The 17,975-nt window shown below is 46.6% G+C and overlaps 1 protein-coding gene across 11 annotated transcripts in view; it reads left to right on the top strand.

Annotated features, from left to right (window-relative positions):
* KASH5 (KASH domain containing 5) overlaps nucleotides 1-17,975 on the top strand; it is a 3,089,192-nt gene that overhangs the window by 2,480,354 nt on the left and 590,863 nt on the right. For 6 of the 11 annotated variants that reach the window (XM_078655089.1, XM_078655092.1, XM_078655090.1 and 3 more), the window contains one exon: nucleotides 5,201-5,446. The exons of the other annotated variants lie outside the window; for them this stretch is intronic. In XM_078655089.1, the coding sequence (XP_078511215.1) occupies nucleotides 5,201-5,446 (246 nt within the window). The remainder of the gene's footprint in view (nucleotides 1-5,200; nucleotides 5,447-17,975) is intronic. 11 annotated transcript variants of the gene reach the window in all.

Raw genomic sequence — 17,975 nt, forward strand, 5'->3', positions numbered from 1 at the left:
CATTTCAGTGGGCATTGGTCTCCTCAGACTCGTCGGCTCCACATCAATCTCTTGGAGCTCAGGGCAATCAAACTGGCTCTTCAGGCTTTTCTCCCTCGTCTAAGAGGTTCAAAAGTTCTCATCCGGACAGACAACACCACGGCCATGCATTACGTGAACAAAGGAGGGGGAACCAAGTCTCTTCCATTGTCTCAGGAAGCTCAAGAAATCTGGGAATGGGCGACCCAACATGGGATTTCACTACAGGCGGAGCATCTGCCAGGAGTTTTAAACATAAATGCCGACAGACTAAGCAGGTCATCCTCAGTCAGTCACGAGTTCTGGACGAGGTCTTCCGACAGTGGGGCAAGCCTGCGATAGATCTATTTGCCACACCGACTAACAAGAAATGCCGGACTCTCGGTGGTGAAGCAGGCTTCACCACCGAGAGTCATTGGGGAATGCGCTTTCGATAGCCTGGTCAGGGACATTTGTCTTCGCCTTTCCCCCCATTCCACTGATCCCGAGGCTTATCAGGAAAATCAAGGTGGAACCATGCAGAATGATCTTGATAGCCCCTGCTTGGGCGAGACAGTTCTGGTTCAAGGAACTCCACCTGTTGTCGCTAGTTCTCCACTTCCCTTGCGGACGATTCCAGATCTCCTCACAATGTCCGAAGGGCAAGTTTGGCATCCGGATCCAGCGTCGTTGCACCTGACAGCATGGCTCCTGAGCAGCGAGAGTTTATGAACCTTCCCATCTCAAATGAAATAAAGGAAGTTCTCTCCCAGGCTAGAGCCCCTTCCACTAACAAGACTTACCGTCTCAAATGGAAAAGATTTTGCATTTGGTGCAAGACAGAAGATGTTGACTCCTTCTCTTCACAACCTCATCAGGTTCTGCCTTATCTTTTGTCCCTGGCTAAGCCTGGGCTGGCCCATTTATCCATAAAAGTTCATTTGGCAGCGATCTCCAGATACAGAAGTTCAGCGTGTGGACCTTCTCTTTGGTCTTCCAGGATAATAAAACAGTTTCTTAAAGGTTTATTTTGTGTCTACCCCCCGGTGAGGCCTCCGCCTCCTACGTGGCAATTGAATTTGGTCCTTACACAGCTCATGAAGGGACCCTTTGAACCAATACATCTTTCAGATATAAAATTCCTTTCATGGAAGTTGGCTCTCCTTCTTGCCCTCACATCAGCAAGATGAGTTGGGGAATTGCAGGCGCTCACGATCCAAGAGCCTTTTCTCCAATTCAAAAGAAAAACTATGATTTTACGAACTAATCCAAAGTTCATACCCAAGGTGCACTCGGACTTCCACTTAAATGAACCTGTTATTCTGAAAGCTTTCTTTCCGCACCCTACTTAACCAGCGGAGAGGTCGTTACATTCTCTAGATGTACAAAGGTGCTTACAATTTTACCTGGATCGCACCAAAGGATTTCGTAAATCCTCCTTTATTGGTTTTGGTGGTCCTCAGAAGGGCCTCCCTCTTTCCAAACAAGGGATTGCAAGGTGGATTACGAGTGCCATTCTACATTGTCATAATTCAGCTGGAAAGCTGCTGACCAGCAGGGTTAGAGCACATTCCACAAGATTGGTGGCTTCTTCAACAGCACTCTTTGCGGGAGTGCACTTCAGGGACATTTGCAGAGCTGCGACTTGGAGCAGCGTGCATACCTTTACAAAGCATTACTGCTTGGATTCCTTGCAACAGGAAGATACGGCTGTAGGCCTAGCTGTCCTGAGGAACCTCTTCCACTAATTGGTGAGCTTTCCTTTCTATCCCACCTTCCTTTTATTCTGCACATTTTGGTTTTCATGTGATAATGGCTATTGCAATGTTTATTTATGCCACAAAATGTGCTTATGGCTGACTGCTTGCTACTCTTATACAAAGGCATGGGAATCTATACTGGGGCAAGAAAACAAGTTACTTACCTGTAACTGTGGTTCCCCAGTATTGGTAACTTTCATAGATTCCCATGCGCCCACCCACCTCCCCGAGGAAAGCTCAGTCTTCAGCAGATATGGTGACTGTTACACAACGGCTACGAAAATCTGAGGCTCTGACGTTCGTTCAGGAGAGTTCTATGGGGTGAGGCTCTTCTGATTGACTGATGCCTAAGTTTGGTCTCTTTTACAAAAAGAGGCGGATATGCTACAAAAGGGAATGAGGCCTAGGCCTTTTTCTTTCTCTTTTGTACCTACTGCTACGTTATTTTGTTACCGAGACTCCCATTCCGACGACGGGGAATGATACAAAAGCATGGGAATCTATGAAAGTTACCAATACTGGGGAACCACAGTTACAGGTAAGTAACTTGTTTTCTTCAGTGCCCAAACAACCATATAATAAAGCTTGTTTCATTGCAGAACTGTATTCCATGCCATCAATAGCCACTTAGTAACTTTTTAGCACTTTAAAACAATGTTTCCATTCCAATTCAGGATTCCCAGGATTGTCTAAAAACTTTGGAGGTTGTTGGGGTGAATTATTTCCTCCAGCCATTTGTGAGATCAGGATTGGAATTAATAAGAAAGAAATGAGGCTTAAAAAGTATCTCCCAATGAAAGTACAGTGACTAAAACTTCCTTGAAGAAAGCTTTGTGGCAAAGCATACACACTCAAAGAGAAAAAACAAACAGGCAAGCTGGGTGGCCGTGCTTGAAGAGACGAGTGCGGCGGGAGCGCGTCAGCTGAGATGGGCTCTGACCAGGAAAACCGTGCTTGAAGAGACGAGTGCGGCGGGAGCGCGTCAGCTGAGATGGGCTCTGACCAGGAAAACGAGTATAAATTGCAGGGTTCAAATATCCTGTCGCCAAAAGGATGTTGTAATGAGGTATGGCATCCACGAAGAGTCAGGTAGATTTGTAAATGACATTTTATTCCAGTTTGAAAAAAGTCCATGAAATGAGCCGATTCTCAAACGACCTCCATCCTCGCAGCTCCGTAACTGAATGGCGCTAATAACAACCGATTCAGCAACGGGAGCTGCAGAACATGGAACGCCATTTATGGGATGCAAGGTTTACACAATAACAATCACATAACGCAAAGCGTGCCAACATGTAACACAACGCGTGCCAGCATGTAACAGACAGCCTTCCTGTCAAAAACAAAATTTAACACCAGTCTGACCAAGTCAAAGAAAGCATCAGAGCTGAAGCCAGCCAGATGCTGATTTTAGGGGTGATAGAGCACTCTGAAAATCCCTGGCCAGCCCAGTGGTCGTAGTCCCCAAACTTCATTCCAAGTGTTTGGACTATAGTGGTCTCAATGCTGTCACAAAGACTAATGCCCACCCCATTCCAAGGGCTCATGAAGTGATTGACAGGTTGGGTGCAGCCAATTTTTTTTCAGTACTTTGATCTGACATCAGGGTACAGGCAAATTTGTCCAAAGCGGATAAAAAGTAATCATTCTTGATCCCAGATAGCCATTTTCCGTGCACTGTAATGACATTTGGTTTAAGGAATGCCCCTGCCACCTTCCAAAGGCTGGTGAACAAAGTCCTAGCTGGGCTGGAGTCTTTCAGTGCAGCATATATTGATGATATTGCTGTCTATAGACTCACTTAGCAGGATCACCTGATCCACAATGGAAAGGTCCTTGAGGTCCTGCAAAAAGCAGGACTCCCTATCAAGGCAAGCAAGTGCCGGATAGGGCACGGTTCTATTGTATTCTTGGGCCACCTTGTGGCCTAATGAGGAGGCCTGATTTAACCCTTACAGCCCAAGATCCACATGTGATTGGTTGCATTGATGGGACGCATGTACCTATAGGTCCCCCCTAACTGAATGAGTATATCTACCGAAAACGCAAATCTTACCATTCACTGAACATTCAAGTAGTCTGCAACTCTAAAACAATAATCACAGACATAGTGGCAAGTTACCCTGGCAATTCACATGACGCATACATCTTCCGGCATCATGGCATACACAGACGTCTACTTGCGGGTGAATTTGGAGAAGGATATTTGCTGGGTAAACAGATTTAATACTGTCTTGCACACCTGTCCGCCATGGTGACACATAGCAGTGACTAATGTATATTTATTTTTCACATCCTGTAGGTGATAGCGCATACGCTGTGAGGTATTTCATCCTCACACCCTATCTGAATCCAACTACACAAAGGGAGCAGCGATACAATCAGGCACACATTGTGACAAGCAATGTGATTGAGAGGACATTTGGTGTACTCAAACCCAGATTTCGCATCCTTCACAAAACCGGGGGGGGGGGGGCTTTACAGTACAGGCCGGAGACATGCTTTAAAATTGTTGCAACATGTGCTTTGTTGCACAACACAGCCACTAATAGGGGCATTCTCCTGTAAGACTCTGATAGCGAGCCAGAACTAGACAACCAGCCAAGACAACCACCCCAAGCAGCATGCTGTCCAAATGCAGCAGAGGGGAGACGGAGATGGGCAAAAATCATGCAACATTACTTCTAAGGTGGGTAGTCACAAAACAACACAGTATTTGCTTAAAGGTTTATTGTGATAGTTGTGTGATGGTGTTGATGCACACATACCATGTGCAGAGAAGTGCAGTGTGGGTACAGACAATTAAAAGTCATTGCCTAGGCACTGCAACATCAGTGTGAACAAGTTACACATTTCTGGATACGGCACCAGATTTTAACATGCCCAAATGTCCATTCCTTCCGGCCACGCACTCCTGTGGCCCTTTCAGTAGGCTCAGCTACATCCCTCATTATGTTACTGTGCCTCCTGCTATGTGCCACAGGTTCCAATAGGCTTCTGAGGCTGGAGGCCTCCGCACTGTCCCGCCCTGCATGCTTGATGTTTCCACAAGCTGCAGCTGTCAGGAGTCCTTTCACAGTAGTGGTGACCTGGATGAGGCCCCTAGCCACATCCCAGCAGCAGTGGCTCATCTCCACCTGCATGCTGACCGCACGCCTGGAAAGCTGAGTTGTAGTAGTACTCAGCCTGTTTATTTCCCTGGTGTAACTGTGCATGCGCCCCATAGAATGGTAATGCCACCTGCCATTTGAGACATGCTCAGCCTGGATGACCCTGCACATATCTTCTATGGCTGTTGCTAAACGGTCAAGTTTTTCACTGTTTACCCTGTGCCCTTCAACTACCGCTGTTGTCAGCTCTCTCAGGCAGTCATGTATCCCATCCATGTGTGTTGCCATTGATCCCAGTTGGCCCTGCAAAATACGCATATTCTTTCCTTGCAGGCACTGGACCCTCAGCATCTTGGCCTCAAGCACACTGCAGGCAGCTTCACCATTGTCCTCAGCACACGTCAGGATTGCACTGGGCCTTCGCCTCTGGAACTGCATGGAACAGCACCGCATTGTTACCTCTGGTGGTGGTGGTGGTAGTGTATGGGCAGGCTGCTGTGTGAGCTCCTGTTTGGCTGTCCTCATCTCTCTCCAAATCAGGCAGTGGTTGGACTATTCTCCTGCGGCGAGTGGGAGCAGGTAAGGGTGAGGATGCTGGCATTTCTTGTCCCTCATCAGGCTGTTCCATATGTCCCTCTGACTTGTGGTCGTCAGCCACGTCACTGACATGTGCTGCATCTGTGATTAAAACAGTGCAAGTTTAGTTACTTTTTTTTTTGCACATGTTTGTAGCATAGCACCTGCAAAGGTCTATTAAATGTACTTATGTAATGTAAAAAGTCTACTGTTGTCACTTCCTTGCTGTACTCTGCTGTAGTAGAGCTGTGTTAGTCCCTCCATGCCTTGCCCTAACATTTGTCTGCATAAAACTCCCACAATGCATTAGGGTGTTGCAAGTAAAAGGTGGACTGGACTCAGGTGTGCTACTCTACGCAGGGTATGCATTTTAGGCAGTTTGGGTTACATTTGACAAAAATATGTTTAGCTGTGCTCTTACCTTGGGAGGTACCCGCATGTCCTGAGGTGTCGATCTGTGTACTTCCGACAACTGCCTCTGGCTGCAGAGTGGATTCCACCATTTCCTCCAGTGGGGTGTTTGCACGATCGGTAGATGTTCCCTCTCCTGTTTTTTTGCAGGGCTAGCCTTTCTGCCACCCTCTCTTTTGCTCAGCTGCGCAGGTCGTACCATCTTTTCTGCAGGTTAGGGATGTCACGATTTGTTACCACTTCAGCATTGACCTTAGCTTGTATCCCAAGCCAAATCTTTCTCTTGACAGACTCAGCAACATGCAGGGATAGCTTTCTAAACAGCTGGTCATGTTTCAATGCCACTTCCTCAATGAGGATTTCAAGTTCCTTTTCACTGAATTTTATCTTTCTCTTCCTGCCTTCTCCTTTTTTGTGCTTTTTCTGTGGCTATGGTGTTGTTTTGTTACAGCTTCTGCTCCAAACACAGTCTTTTCTGGCTGAGCTCCCCCAGTCTTCCTCCTCCTCAGACTCTCCCTGTGTACATGTGTGTGGAATCAGTAAATCACTTCCTGGTTGTGATGTCATCGCAATGCAGCAATATAGGAAAATCGCAATTGGCGATTCTGAAATAGCGAATTCGCAATTACAGATTCGGTAAATAAGTAATCGCTAATGATCATAGAGTTTTTTAAGAAATTGCAATTTTTTACCGATTATCTTGATGTATTGGGTTTTGCGATTCTTTAATAGCGATTCCTTATTTATCGCTATTAAGGAATCGCAAATTCATTTTTGGATACATGTGGGCCTATAGGTGTGTCACCCCTACAGCATGGTTTGGAGCCCTAAGGCAGGGTGCATTATATTATATGTGTAGACTTACTTGAATGAGTAGTTATGCCCTGTGATGTCCGGTTCCATTGCCATCACTTTGCAAGTGATCAAGAAAACATCTTAAGAATACGTACTGGGCATCAGCTGTTGCTCCCCAGGTCACCAGTACTCAGCGCCAGGACACCCCAGGGTAGCAGTGCGCTTTACAAGTACAAATAACATAACAAAACATTGGTCTTTATGAGTTGAATTTACAGAATATAATAGTGTTTGGTATCAAACACCTTGTCTTAGTAAATCCACATTGATGCCAGTAGTGGATTTATTATGACTAGGGCTCCCAGTTTTATGGTATTTATTTTTTGGCGATTTCAGTCTGTATTTATACATATTTATTTTTGGGGCATTTTATCTGTATTTATCCATATTTATTTTGTGTTTTACGTATAAATGAAGTTGTAAAACTGTACATTTCCATATCTATTTAACTGATAGACACGCACTCATACTTTGATGTCTATCATGTTTTAGCTATTTTAGCTGACAAATATTACATAACAATACATCCACTGGTAAATACTAGCTTTATACCATTAATGTATGTTGATATATGCTGTTATTTAAAAAATAATTTGTCCTATTTTTTATTTCCCATGCTGCTGGCCTATAAGTAATTAAAGACAGCACGGAGAGTCACTGAAAAGAAGCATAATTTTATGTATTTATCCACTTTTAAAAATAAATGCGGACAGAAAACACATTGTATCTGTAAAAATCCGTAAAATAGGAAAACAGGGAGCCTTAATTATGACATGCACCCAGAGGGTACCTTAGAGGTTCCCCCTGAAGCCTTCCAGTCTTTTAGTGTGCTTGTTGTCTGGACTCTTGCAGCCTGCCACCACAGAAACATTTCTGACCCTCTGCTTGCGAGAGCCAAAGCTCTCCTAGGTCAGACACAGTGCCTGCTGCGGAAGGAGGTGATCACACCTCCTCCAGCAGGATGGCTAGTGATTTAGCATAAGAAGGACAGAGGCTTCAAAGCCTCTTCTACCTTTGATATGCGACCACAGCTTCCACAGGACCGGAGAAGGGGTCCCCCGTTCCCTGGAGCCCTTTTGGCACCAGAGCAGGCAGGATAATTAGCTAGTCAGTAGGTGTGCCGTACCATCAGTCTAGGCACACCCCTAAGGTGGGGCACCTGAATTAGACACTCGAAGAAGGGTTTCACAATGGTTTTTTTGATTAAATATCTGGGTCAGGTTTTTGCCCACTCTCCCCAGGAAGTTAAGGGGTGTAGTCATCCCAGGGGTAGATATACTATTAACTACTACTTTACACTCCCCTTATCGCCCCTGCATTCATTATTTAGGTTGCCCCCTGACACCAGGAACTCAAGAGCCAACAATGCAAGAACTGTGGACCAGCACCGAAACTGGTGCCAAGCCCGGCGTGGCTGCTCCTCTTCTGACAATTGCAAGAAACGACTCATCCTGCCCCTGAACATCCTCCCTAAAACCCATGTAGGACTGTCCAGTGCTACATCAAATAAGCAGCATCTCCCTTATGGTGAAGTACCCATCTCCCTGCAACTGCAAGCACAACTTCATCTGCCCAATTCACTGTTTTGCTGGCCATTGACCCCCCCCCCCCGAGATCATCAAGAGTACAAGATGTCTGCACCATCGCTTCACCAAGTCTTCAGATGCTGAGCCTCCCCAGAGCCTCCCTGCACCAATATCCGGGGTACCAAAGGCCTTGCAAGCACCAAGGCTTGTTGTTTGTCTAGGCCAGACAGCAATAGTGCCAACAGTGACCTGCCTACGAAGGACGTCAGGATCTCCAAGGTCATCACCGAGAGTGGCCCTGCAATCTTGTTTTTCTCCCCTTCTCCGAGTCACTGAAAGCATCTGACTTGAGCGAGCCACCCGCTCCATGTAAACTGACTATGTCTTCATGCTGCTGAGACTCTCAAGAGTTGAGCCCCCCTTTGGGGTTCGCCGGACCGGTCCCCAGTCCCCACTTACAGCCTTTCCTTTTGCAGGTACTTCTCCATTGACTTTACCGCATAGCGCTCAAGGCTACCAATGCCGCCAGCAACCCTGCACTCAGGCACACCAGGGCAGATAAAACCAAACTGCTGGTGTTTTCTTGGACCTTGAACCGTAAGTCCTTTAAGTCCAGGAGAAGAACCCTGAAAACTGTTTCAGAGTATTTCAGTGCAGTGCATGTTTTTTCCCATAGGATAATATTACAGCGTTCGAGGCTCATAACGCAAAACTGTTCTTTGAGCATTTTTCTGTTTTACTGTAAAAATCCTATCTCCAAAAACACTGACCTTATCTTGATGATCTTGGTGTCTAAAATTATGTAGAAATCTGTTATTTTTCAAAATTGGTCTCCGATTTCATTTTGAAAGTGTTATTTATTGACTCTGTGTGTAAAATAGCCCCCTTCCTACATTTACAACATTTGTTTCCACCTTCTCTATATGTTGTGCCTCAGCGGGGCCTCAATCTCGTCCTCACTTTCCTTATTTGTGCCCCCCTTGAGCCTCTATACAATTGTCCTCTCAGGCTCCTTACTAATAAGACAACGTTCCTAATTGCGATAATAAATGCCCAGAGGGTCATTGAGCATCAGACCTTGTCATCCAAGCCACCTTACCTCACCATTTATCCTGACAAACTGGTGCTTTGCACAAGAGCCCCCATTTGTCTAAAAGTGGTCACTCCATTTCATGTAGGCCAATCCATCACCTTGCCTACGTTTTATGCGCCTCCACATCTCTCCAAAGAAGAGGAGTAACTTCTCTGTCTGGACCCAAAAAGAGCATTGTCGTTCTACCATGACCGCACACGAGAATGCCTGGTGAACGACCAACTCTTCTTGGGGTATGTCGCGGCAGAGAAGGTACAGGCCATACAGAAAAGGACCATCTCACCATAGATTGTTCTCTGTATCAAAATCTGCTATGCATTGGCTAAAAAGCAACCCCCTGCAGGTTTGTATTCTCATTCCACTAGAGTTAATGCTGCAACAACTGAGTTAGCTCTCAGAGTTCCAGTCCTTGACATTTGCTAGGCAGCAACATGGACATCTCTGCACATGTTTACCAAACACTACTGTTTAGAGTCAGGTCCTTAGGGATGGGCACTCTGCCCGTTCTCTCCTGCAGGACTTTCTCATGTGAAATTGGCCTGCAGACTCACCTCCAGACAGGTATTGCTTGGGTATCTATCCAAAGGTAAGGAATCTGCAGCTAAAAGTCTATCACATGAATAAGTTAACTACCTGCGGTAACGCCTCTTGTAGAGACTCTTTCTAGCCGCAGATTCCTTACCGCCCTACCAATCCTCCCCACTCTGTGAACAGATTTCTAGGAACAGGGGTTTTCCTCCTTTTAGGACCCAAGATTTCCTCACAAGTGGTTCATGTTTTTCATGGCTCTGCTCTTCCGGTGTGGAAAGTCACGTAAAATAATTGACGTCCGTGCGCCTGGGTGGTGCCTTTATAGGCACCGCAAATGTCACTTCAGGTACAACCGACGCCAATGACACCATGCAGAGTCGACCAACGCCACCTACCACGCAGGGGTACTTCTTGCGAAAAGCTTTTTAGATGCCTGGGGGTAGTTCAAAGGTAAGGAATCTACAGCTAGATAGAATCTCTACCAGATAAAGTGTTACCGAAGATAAGTAACATGTTCAACAGTGTCACTCGGCCGCCATGCCTGGCTGATATCAATCAAACAATCAATCAATCAGGATTTATCAAGTGTGGCTAATCACCCAATAAGGTATCCAAGTGCTTGTAGGTTCCAGAGGCTTATTCAAACAGGCAAGTCTTGAGGGTCATTTGGAATTCCGGAAGTGAGGTGATGGTCCGGAGTTGCATGGGGAGGCTGTTCCAGGTCCTTGCTGAGATGCAGTAGATGGAGCGTACTCCACTTCTTGGGTAAATGCAGGAGTATAGGTAAGTGAGAGAGAGGCGGACGTAGTCTTCTGGACAGTTGGTGGAAGTTCAGGCAATGGAGTGCTTGCAGGTACTAGTTCTGATGACTACCAGAAGTTGTTCCATGTGTTGCAACTGTTGCCAAAGATCTGTACTTCCATCTTGTCTGTTTCAGCTGCAGGCAGTTGTTCTTCATCCATTCGGTGACGCTTGTCATGCATCTCTGGAAGTTGTTTGTGGTGGTGGTGGGGTTGAGCGGTTAGTGAGAGGAGGAGTTGGGTGTCATCTGCGTAGGGATTTATGGTGAGAACTTGGGATCTGACGATGGTGGCAAGCGATGTCATATATATGTTGAACAGCATAGGGCTGAGGGATGAGCCCTGGGGGACACTACAGGAGATCTCCTTTTGTTCGTAGGTAAAATGTAGGAGGTGGATCCTCTGGACTTTTCTGGTGAGGAAGAAGGTGATTCATATGAGCGTGTCATCTCGGATGCCGATGTGGTAGAGTCTTTCGATCAGCATGTGGTGTAATACCATGTCGAAGGTTGCTGAGATGTTGAAGAGGATCAGAGCTGCTGTTTCTGCTTGGTCGAAGAGGGTTTGGATATTGTCGGTCGCTGTGATCAGGGCAGTTTTGGTGCTGTGATTACTGTAGTACTCAAGTTGAGAGTTGCAGAGTGTGAGAAGTTGGCCTGGTATATGATGTTCACTATTCTAGTGAACACCTTGCACCAGTCCAAACAACCCTTATGGTGATGGTTGTAAGTCAACCTTATAGACTAGCTATCCTAGTGGTAGCGTGGACAGAACAGTCTTAGGCTAAAAGACTCTTGAGGGCGTGTAAAGCCAGCTGTTTTACCATATGTAACCCCTTGAATATCAAATGAAAGGACACCACACAGGATATATATAAAATATATATGTATTTATTTACTGACACACTCCTCTGAACTCTTTATGAGATCAGAGGCCAAAGCACATGACAAGTTACTTAGTCGGAATACGTTAAGTTGCACAAAATACAGTTAGGCCCTAGGGGCGAAGCAAACCATATACTAAGAAAGTGGTATAAGTACCACGTCATGAGAAAAGGAAAGGCCTAGGGCCTAGAGAATTGCTGGGGCTACACTATCTGACCCTTAGGTTAGGAGTAGGAGGCCCACAGGCGGAGCGTGCAGTGTCTTTACACACACACGAGAGTCAATGTTAAGTCAATGGGAACTTAGAGTTTAAAAAAGAAGGATTTAGGACACTTCCGGTCTAGCTAGGAGGAAACAACTAAAACTTAGACACTTGGATAGTCAATACCCTTGGGAGCACCAAAGTACTCGTGTTACCTCACCCACAGGAAGCGGGTGCATAGGTGTGAAGATGTTTCGGGTTTCGCCGTTGAAGTCTATGGAGCCTGTGAAGAAAGATGCTGCAGGCGACCAGGAGGAAGATGTCCGGGTGGATCCAAGGGTGGATCGAGGATGAAGAGGACCTGAAAGCAGAGGGGACAGAGTCTGGGTCACTAGCCAGTGACTGGGTGGAACCAGGAAGGAACCAGACGACGACGAGGAGCAATCAGGTGCAGTCGTGAAGCTTGTCTCTTCAGCCACGCGGACCAGGAGGCGTCGAGGACGACCAGGTGCTGTAGGCGAGCTGTCCCACGAAGGTTCTCGCAGGTGGAGGGGTCGACCGCCGGATTGGAGTCAACATCCTTGGCAAAGGCCACCCACGCAGGATTCAAAGAAGGCTTCTGGTGCGGACCAGTAAGGTCTGATGTGCCTCACCTTTGCAGGGAGGCAAGGCCAGTCTGGAGCAAATAGACCAGCGAGTTGGTTCAAAAGGATTGTCGTCACAGAGGCTACTAGCCAACGGGCTAGCAACCGGACAACGCGTCAAGCAGAACACAAGCAGAAGGGCCCCACGCAGAACTCGTGGACTGTGGAGGGCTGATCTTCGGTGCAGGTGGAGCTCGAATTCAGGGCTTCTCAATCCCCAGTGCACACCTGCGAGGATACCTCAGGAGCTGCACAGTTAGCAAGTCGTGGACTTTTCAAGATGTCCGGTCCCACGTGTCTCGTCGCCTCCACGGATCTCAGCTATGCTGCTGACGTGAAGAGAGGTCTGGAAGTCTGGGTTTTGTCAGGCTCTGTGCTCGGGTTCCGGCGGGAAACATCGACAAAGCAAGCCGTTGATTTGCTGGATGGTGCCTGGTTGCCCAGGGTGGTCACTCCTTGGCCACAAGGGAGATTCTTCAGTCTTCAGCATCAGCAGAACGTCGAAGGTCCAGAGTTTCGTTTCAAGTTTCAGTTCAGGATCAAATCTAAAATTTCAGGACTCAGCTCCTACCTTTATACAACTAAAAGGGGCTGGATTACTTTCTAGGTCCCTCCTATGGGTGGGACCAGGAAGCCGGGTGGTTACACCCCCTTTCCTTTGTCCAGTTTTGCGCCAGAGCTGGGGCTGGAGTGCCCCAGCAACCGGTTTGAACTGGGGTATGCATGGAGCACCTAGTGTGCCCCAGTCAGTGTCTCAATCTATTCAGCCCTCCCTGTCCCAATACACAAAGTCCTGTCTGGGGTGGTGCTCGCACCTCTCCAGACAGGAAACCTATTGTCCAAACCTCCGTGACTGGAAGGACTCCCAGCAGCAGGAGGTCAGACTTGTGTCTGTGGCAGCAGCGTCCATTTTGTGACGCTGGGGCTCTGGTTAACTTTAACCGGGATAGTCAAAACTAACATGTGTTCTCCCTCTAGAAGGGTGGAATGCTACACCCGACGCCAGAATTGGCGAGGGGGTAGTATTCCAAAGCGTATGACACCTTACACAACATCTTTAGATAAAGCCAAACCAAACTTAGCATTCAACCGCGAGGATTATAATGCACTTAAGAGTATATGGTATGGCAATATCATAGAACCGCTATAAGGACATGGTTCCGAAAGCTGCAGACAGGCTCAGCTCATGCTGGAGCACCATCTCACACATAACCAAGCACTCTGCCTCCAGGATTGTTAAGGCCCTGCCATAGGAGTGACTTATAGGTTACTGTGTGTCTATATATAAGGGTGGATATAGGAATACTATACCTAAGCAAGGGGTGATTACACGACCTTGCCCCAGCTGAGTGATCAGCCAGTTGTGTCAGTTTGAGTGGCCAGCCAGGGGTGGCATAATACATGCTGCAGCCCCTGGTAGGCCTTGTTTACACCTATGCCCTGAGTACCTAGGGTACACTTCTACAGGGGCTGACAAGGTGAACCAATTCCCAATTGTGTATGTACCTAGAGTACATGGTTTTAATTTAGAGAGAGTGCATCTGGGCTGTGAGTCTGATTAGCAGGCCCACAGCTACATCTAAGTCGAAAACCAGTAAAGAAAAAGAAAAAAGTGGGGGTGACCATAGGAAGCAGACCCTACTCTCCTACAGTCACCAGTAGTCATTCCAGAGGGAGATGTGTCTGCCGAAGATCAGCACTTCAGTTTTCTCCATGTTGAGCTTCAGACAGTTGTTCTTCATCCAGGCTGAGACGTTCTTCATACAGTTGTGGAAGTAGGTCTTTATCGTGGTGGTTCCGGTGACAGCGAGAGGACAAGCTGGGTGACGGTGTAGGAGATGATGTTGATGGTGTGGGTTCTGTCAATATCTGCCAGTGGTGTTATGTAGATGCTGAAGAGGGTTGGGCTGAGGATGAGCCTTGAGGGATGCAGCAGATGGTGGGCTTGGGCTGTTAGGTGAAGGGGGTGGGGGGGACTGATTATCTGGGTGCACCTGTGAAAATAGATGCCGTCCATCTGAGTGCGTTGTATGATTCTGATCTGGCACAGTTGAGTATGTGGTGGGAGACAGTGTCAAAGGCTGCAGAGAGGCTGAGCAGGATCAAGGCGCCAGATTCTCCTCTGTCTGGTAGGTTGCGGATGTTGTCTGTTGCGGCAATCAGGGCTGTCTCTGTGCTGTGATTGGCTCTGAATCTTGATTGCAAGGGGTCTATTATTTTGTGTCTCTCCAGGTGTTCAGTGAATTGGAGGTTGAACTTTGGTGGGAGCAGTGAGATGGGGGGTTAGCTCTGGAGCTCAATGGGGTCTGCAGAGGGTTTCTAGAGGAGGGGTCTGACCTCTGCATGTTTCCAGGCATCAGGAAAATTTGAGGTTCCGTGAATTTTGAACCCGTTCCATAAAGGCCATGGTTTCGTTATGAATTTGATATTAGCGAACCGTAACTAGTTAGTGCGGCAAGTATGAGTGTTTTCGTCGTGTTAGACTGATGGATTCACTACGTATTTAGGGATTTCGTTCTGAACCCTTGGGTTCCATTTTGTGTATGGCAGCCATTTTGTGGTTGCCCTCACATAGGCCGATGACTGTGGCTGAACAAGTCTTTTAAGTACATGTACACCTTAGCTCCAGTTCGTGCTGACTCCTGTTTGACCTGAGTGAACTGACCCTGTTCCCTGAAGCCCACCTTGTTCAACCAGTTCCTGCCCTTTAGCTGATCTAGATTAAGGATCAGGGCACAGGACATCGTAAAGTTTTATTGCACACAAATTTGCCTTATCCTACTCTCACCTGTTTCTGCTCCTTTCTTTACGGTCTTTTTTATTATGGGTTCGTTCGACCTGTCTAAAGAAGAATGTTGGGTTTGACCGATGATTGATCATGGGCTGGGCAACTGAAAAGTGGGTTTTACTGTCATGCGATACCTTTGATGTGAATACATGTGATTGGACAGTTTGTAAATATTAGGTATTTGTCTGGAATGTGATTTTTGGCATAAAAAGGGACGACTTGCTGTGTAAAATTGAGCAGTCTACTGAGAACTCATACCGTGATGACTTCTAGGACTTCTGTTACTGGCTGCAGCCAATAAATTTGATCTTTGACGCCACCAAGAAGTTTCCGTGTCTCTGTATTCTAAGACAGGTGGCGCTTCCAACGTGGGGCGACTTCAGTGGCACCGGTCCAAGCCTGAGGTTCGTGAGGAGCTTCGTGAGGAAATTCTGGAGGACGGCCACCACTTCATCGACCCCGGCATGTCGAATGTGGACTGAAGGTCTTTTCTGCGAGGCTTCCCGCTTTCCTGACGGCTACGAAGGACTGCTGCCCTGACTGTCGCCCTGTCTTGGACCCATTTGTGATGCTTTGTACGGCAAGACGATAGACGGGTCTTCTAGTGGCGTGACTGATACCTCAGTTAAGTATAAGTGGGGCGCTCCCAGTCCTTAGTTTTTGGTCCTTTGGTTCTTAGTTTGTTTGGTCCTTAGTTTTGATTTGAAAATTGCAATTTCCAAAGCCGAGGGTCTTGTATATTTACGAGTGTATCGGTAGAGATAATCCCTTGAAGTTTGAAGCTCGATTAGTGAGCGAAGATGCCTAATCGTAGCAAATTTGGTACTTGGTTTGGTTGTGGTTGCAACAGGGATTCCCGATTGGAGGATTCGTGTCCGATACCTCCGGTTGGAACTCCGACTTATGAGCTCTATTCTAAACACGGTGTGGGCCCCATTACGTTCAATGTAATATGGGTCCACTACACTAGAAAAGATGGTGTCTTACAATGGCCCCAACATGGTAGCTTTAATACAGAGATTTTAGACAATTTAGAAACTAAATTATTTAGGAAGAAAGCCCGGCCGGCAATGTTTGACTCCTTCCGCCTTTGGCGTAAAGAAGCCAGACAACGAGAAATTAAACAAGCTAAAAGATATAAAAGAGAAAAGGATGTATCAATAATGCAAGCTGCTAGGCAGTTTAAAGAAAACGAAGAAGATAAAGCAATTGAGGTGTCAGATAGGCAACGTTGCATGGCCATAGATAAATGTTATCTGGCCTTGCCGTCTACTCCTCCGAAAGCGATTGAAGATCTTGAGAAAGATCCTTTGATGTCTCATTTACTGAGATTACCACCTCCTTATGTGCAGGGTGCTACTGCACCTCCCTTACCACCGGTTGTTCCACCCTTTGTTGTTCAACCTCCTGCTGTTGTTCAGTCACCTGGTACTCCACAGATGGTTTTACCTCCTCCTGCGCAACCCGCTCTAGGGTTGCCAGCTTTGCTATCAGCTTTGCCTTCCGCTTCTGCATCTGAGACTCCTACTGTTCTTATTCCTACACCTTCTTTGCCTCAAAACACTTATTCTCCTGTTCTTATGACTGCTTCTTCTCCTTCTGTTCGAAAACGAATGACAGAAACTGTTTCTAGTTTATTGTCTCCATTGTTTGGGTCACTGAATATGACCCCTGTTTCGGAACGTAAGCAGAGTCGTAGTCAGCTTCCTGGTTCCGAGGAACGGGCTGTGTTGGATTTGTTGGCTCGTAAATGGATTATAAATGCCTCAAGGTATAGTTTGCCAGCGGTTATGGATGTTTTCTTTCAGTGGGAACCGCCTAAGCAAAGGTATGTTTTTAATGTAATGTGTATGTTTCTGCATCAGGAATGGGAAGATAATGATTTGGGTTTGATCCCGCAGGAACTACTTGATGTTCAGTCGGATTTTGCTAAAGGGATGATAGTAGAATCTGATATTACAGATGCCGTAGAGACGATACTGGCTTTTAGATCTAGCCTTCCGCCTCAGACATTGCACCTGATTCCTCTGTTAGGAGAAAAGCGAGACAGTATCCCATGAGAGAAGTTCCCCCAGTTTGGAAGGAAGGGGACCCAAACGCTAATCCAGCTATTCTGCCTCATTTTCAGCGAGTATGGGTACATGTCCCTTGGAAGAGACCAGAGGTCTTGGCTCTTAAGCAGACCTTACCTGATCCCCGTAAGAATCCTGCTGGCTATTACAAAGAATTGTCCCAGACAGTTGACGCATGCATCATGAATTTGGCAGACATAGATATGCTGTTGGGTAATGTAGTACCTCAACCTCTATGGGCAAAGATTCGTCATGAGAATCATGCTGTAGAATTAGGAGATACTTGGGCAAATATTATTGCTGCAGATGGTAGACAACAGGGAGGTGCTAAACCTGAACCTTTGGTTACGGAATTGCCAGGTAGAATTATTAATTTAATGAAGACGATGATGCCTGCTTTACGAGTGAATTGGGATAAGTTAGCATCATGTAAGCAGAAGAAAGATGAAAGTGTATCTGATTTCTTCACTAGGTTTGAGGAAACATTTATAGATCATAGTGGTCAGGACATGAGAACGGAAGGTGGGCAAAGATTATTTGTGGACAAATTTGTCTTTAATTTGCTCCCTGAACTTTCTAATAAGTTGAAAGATTCTGAAAGTTCTTGGGCTGTTTCTTCGTCGGCCCAGATATTGGCGACTGCACAGTACTATGAGAATAGGGATAAGGACGAGAAAGAAAGAGTAGAGAAAAAGACCAAAGACTTAAAGACAAAGGTTCTTTTGC

The sequence above is a fragment of the Lissotriton helveticus genome, chromosome 7 (assembly GCF_964261635.1).
Source record: "Lissotriton helveticus chromosome 7, aLisHel1.1, whole genome shotgun sequence".
NCBI lineage: Eukaryota > Metazoa > Chordata > Amphibia > Caudata > Salamandridae > Lissotriton > Lissotriton helveticus.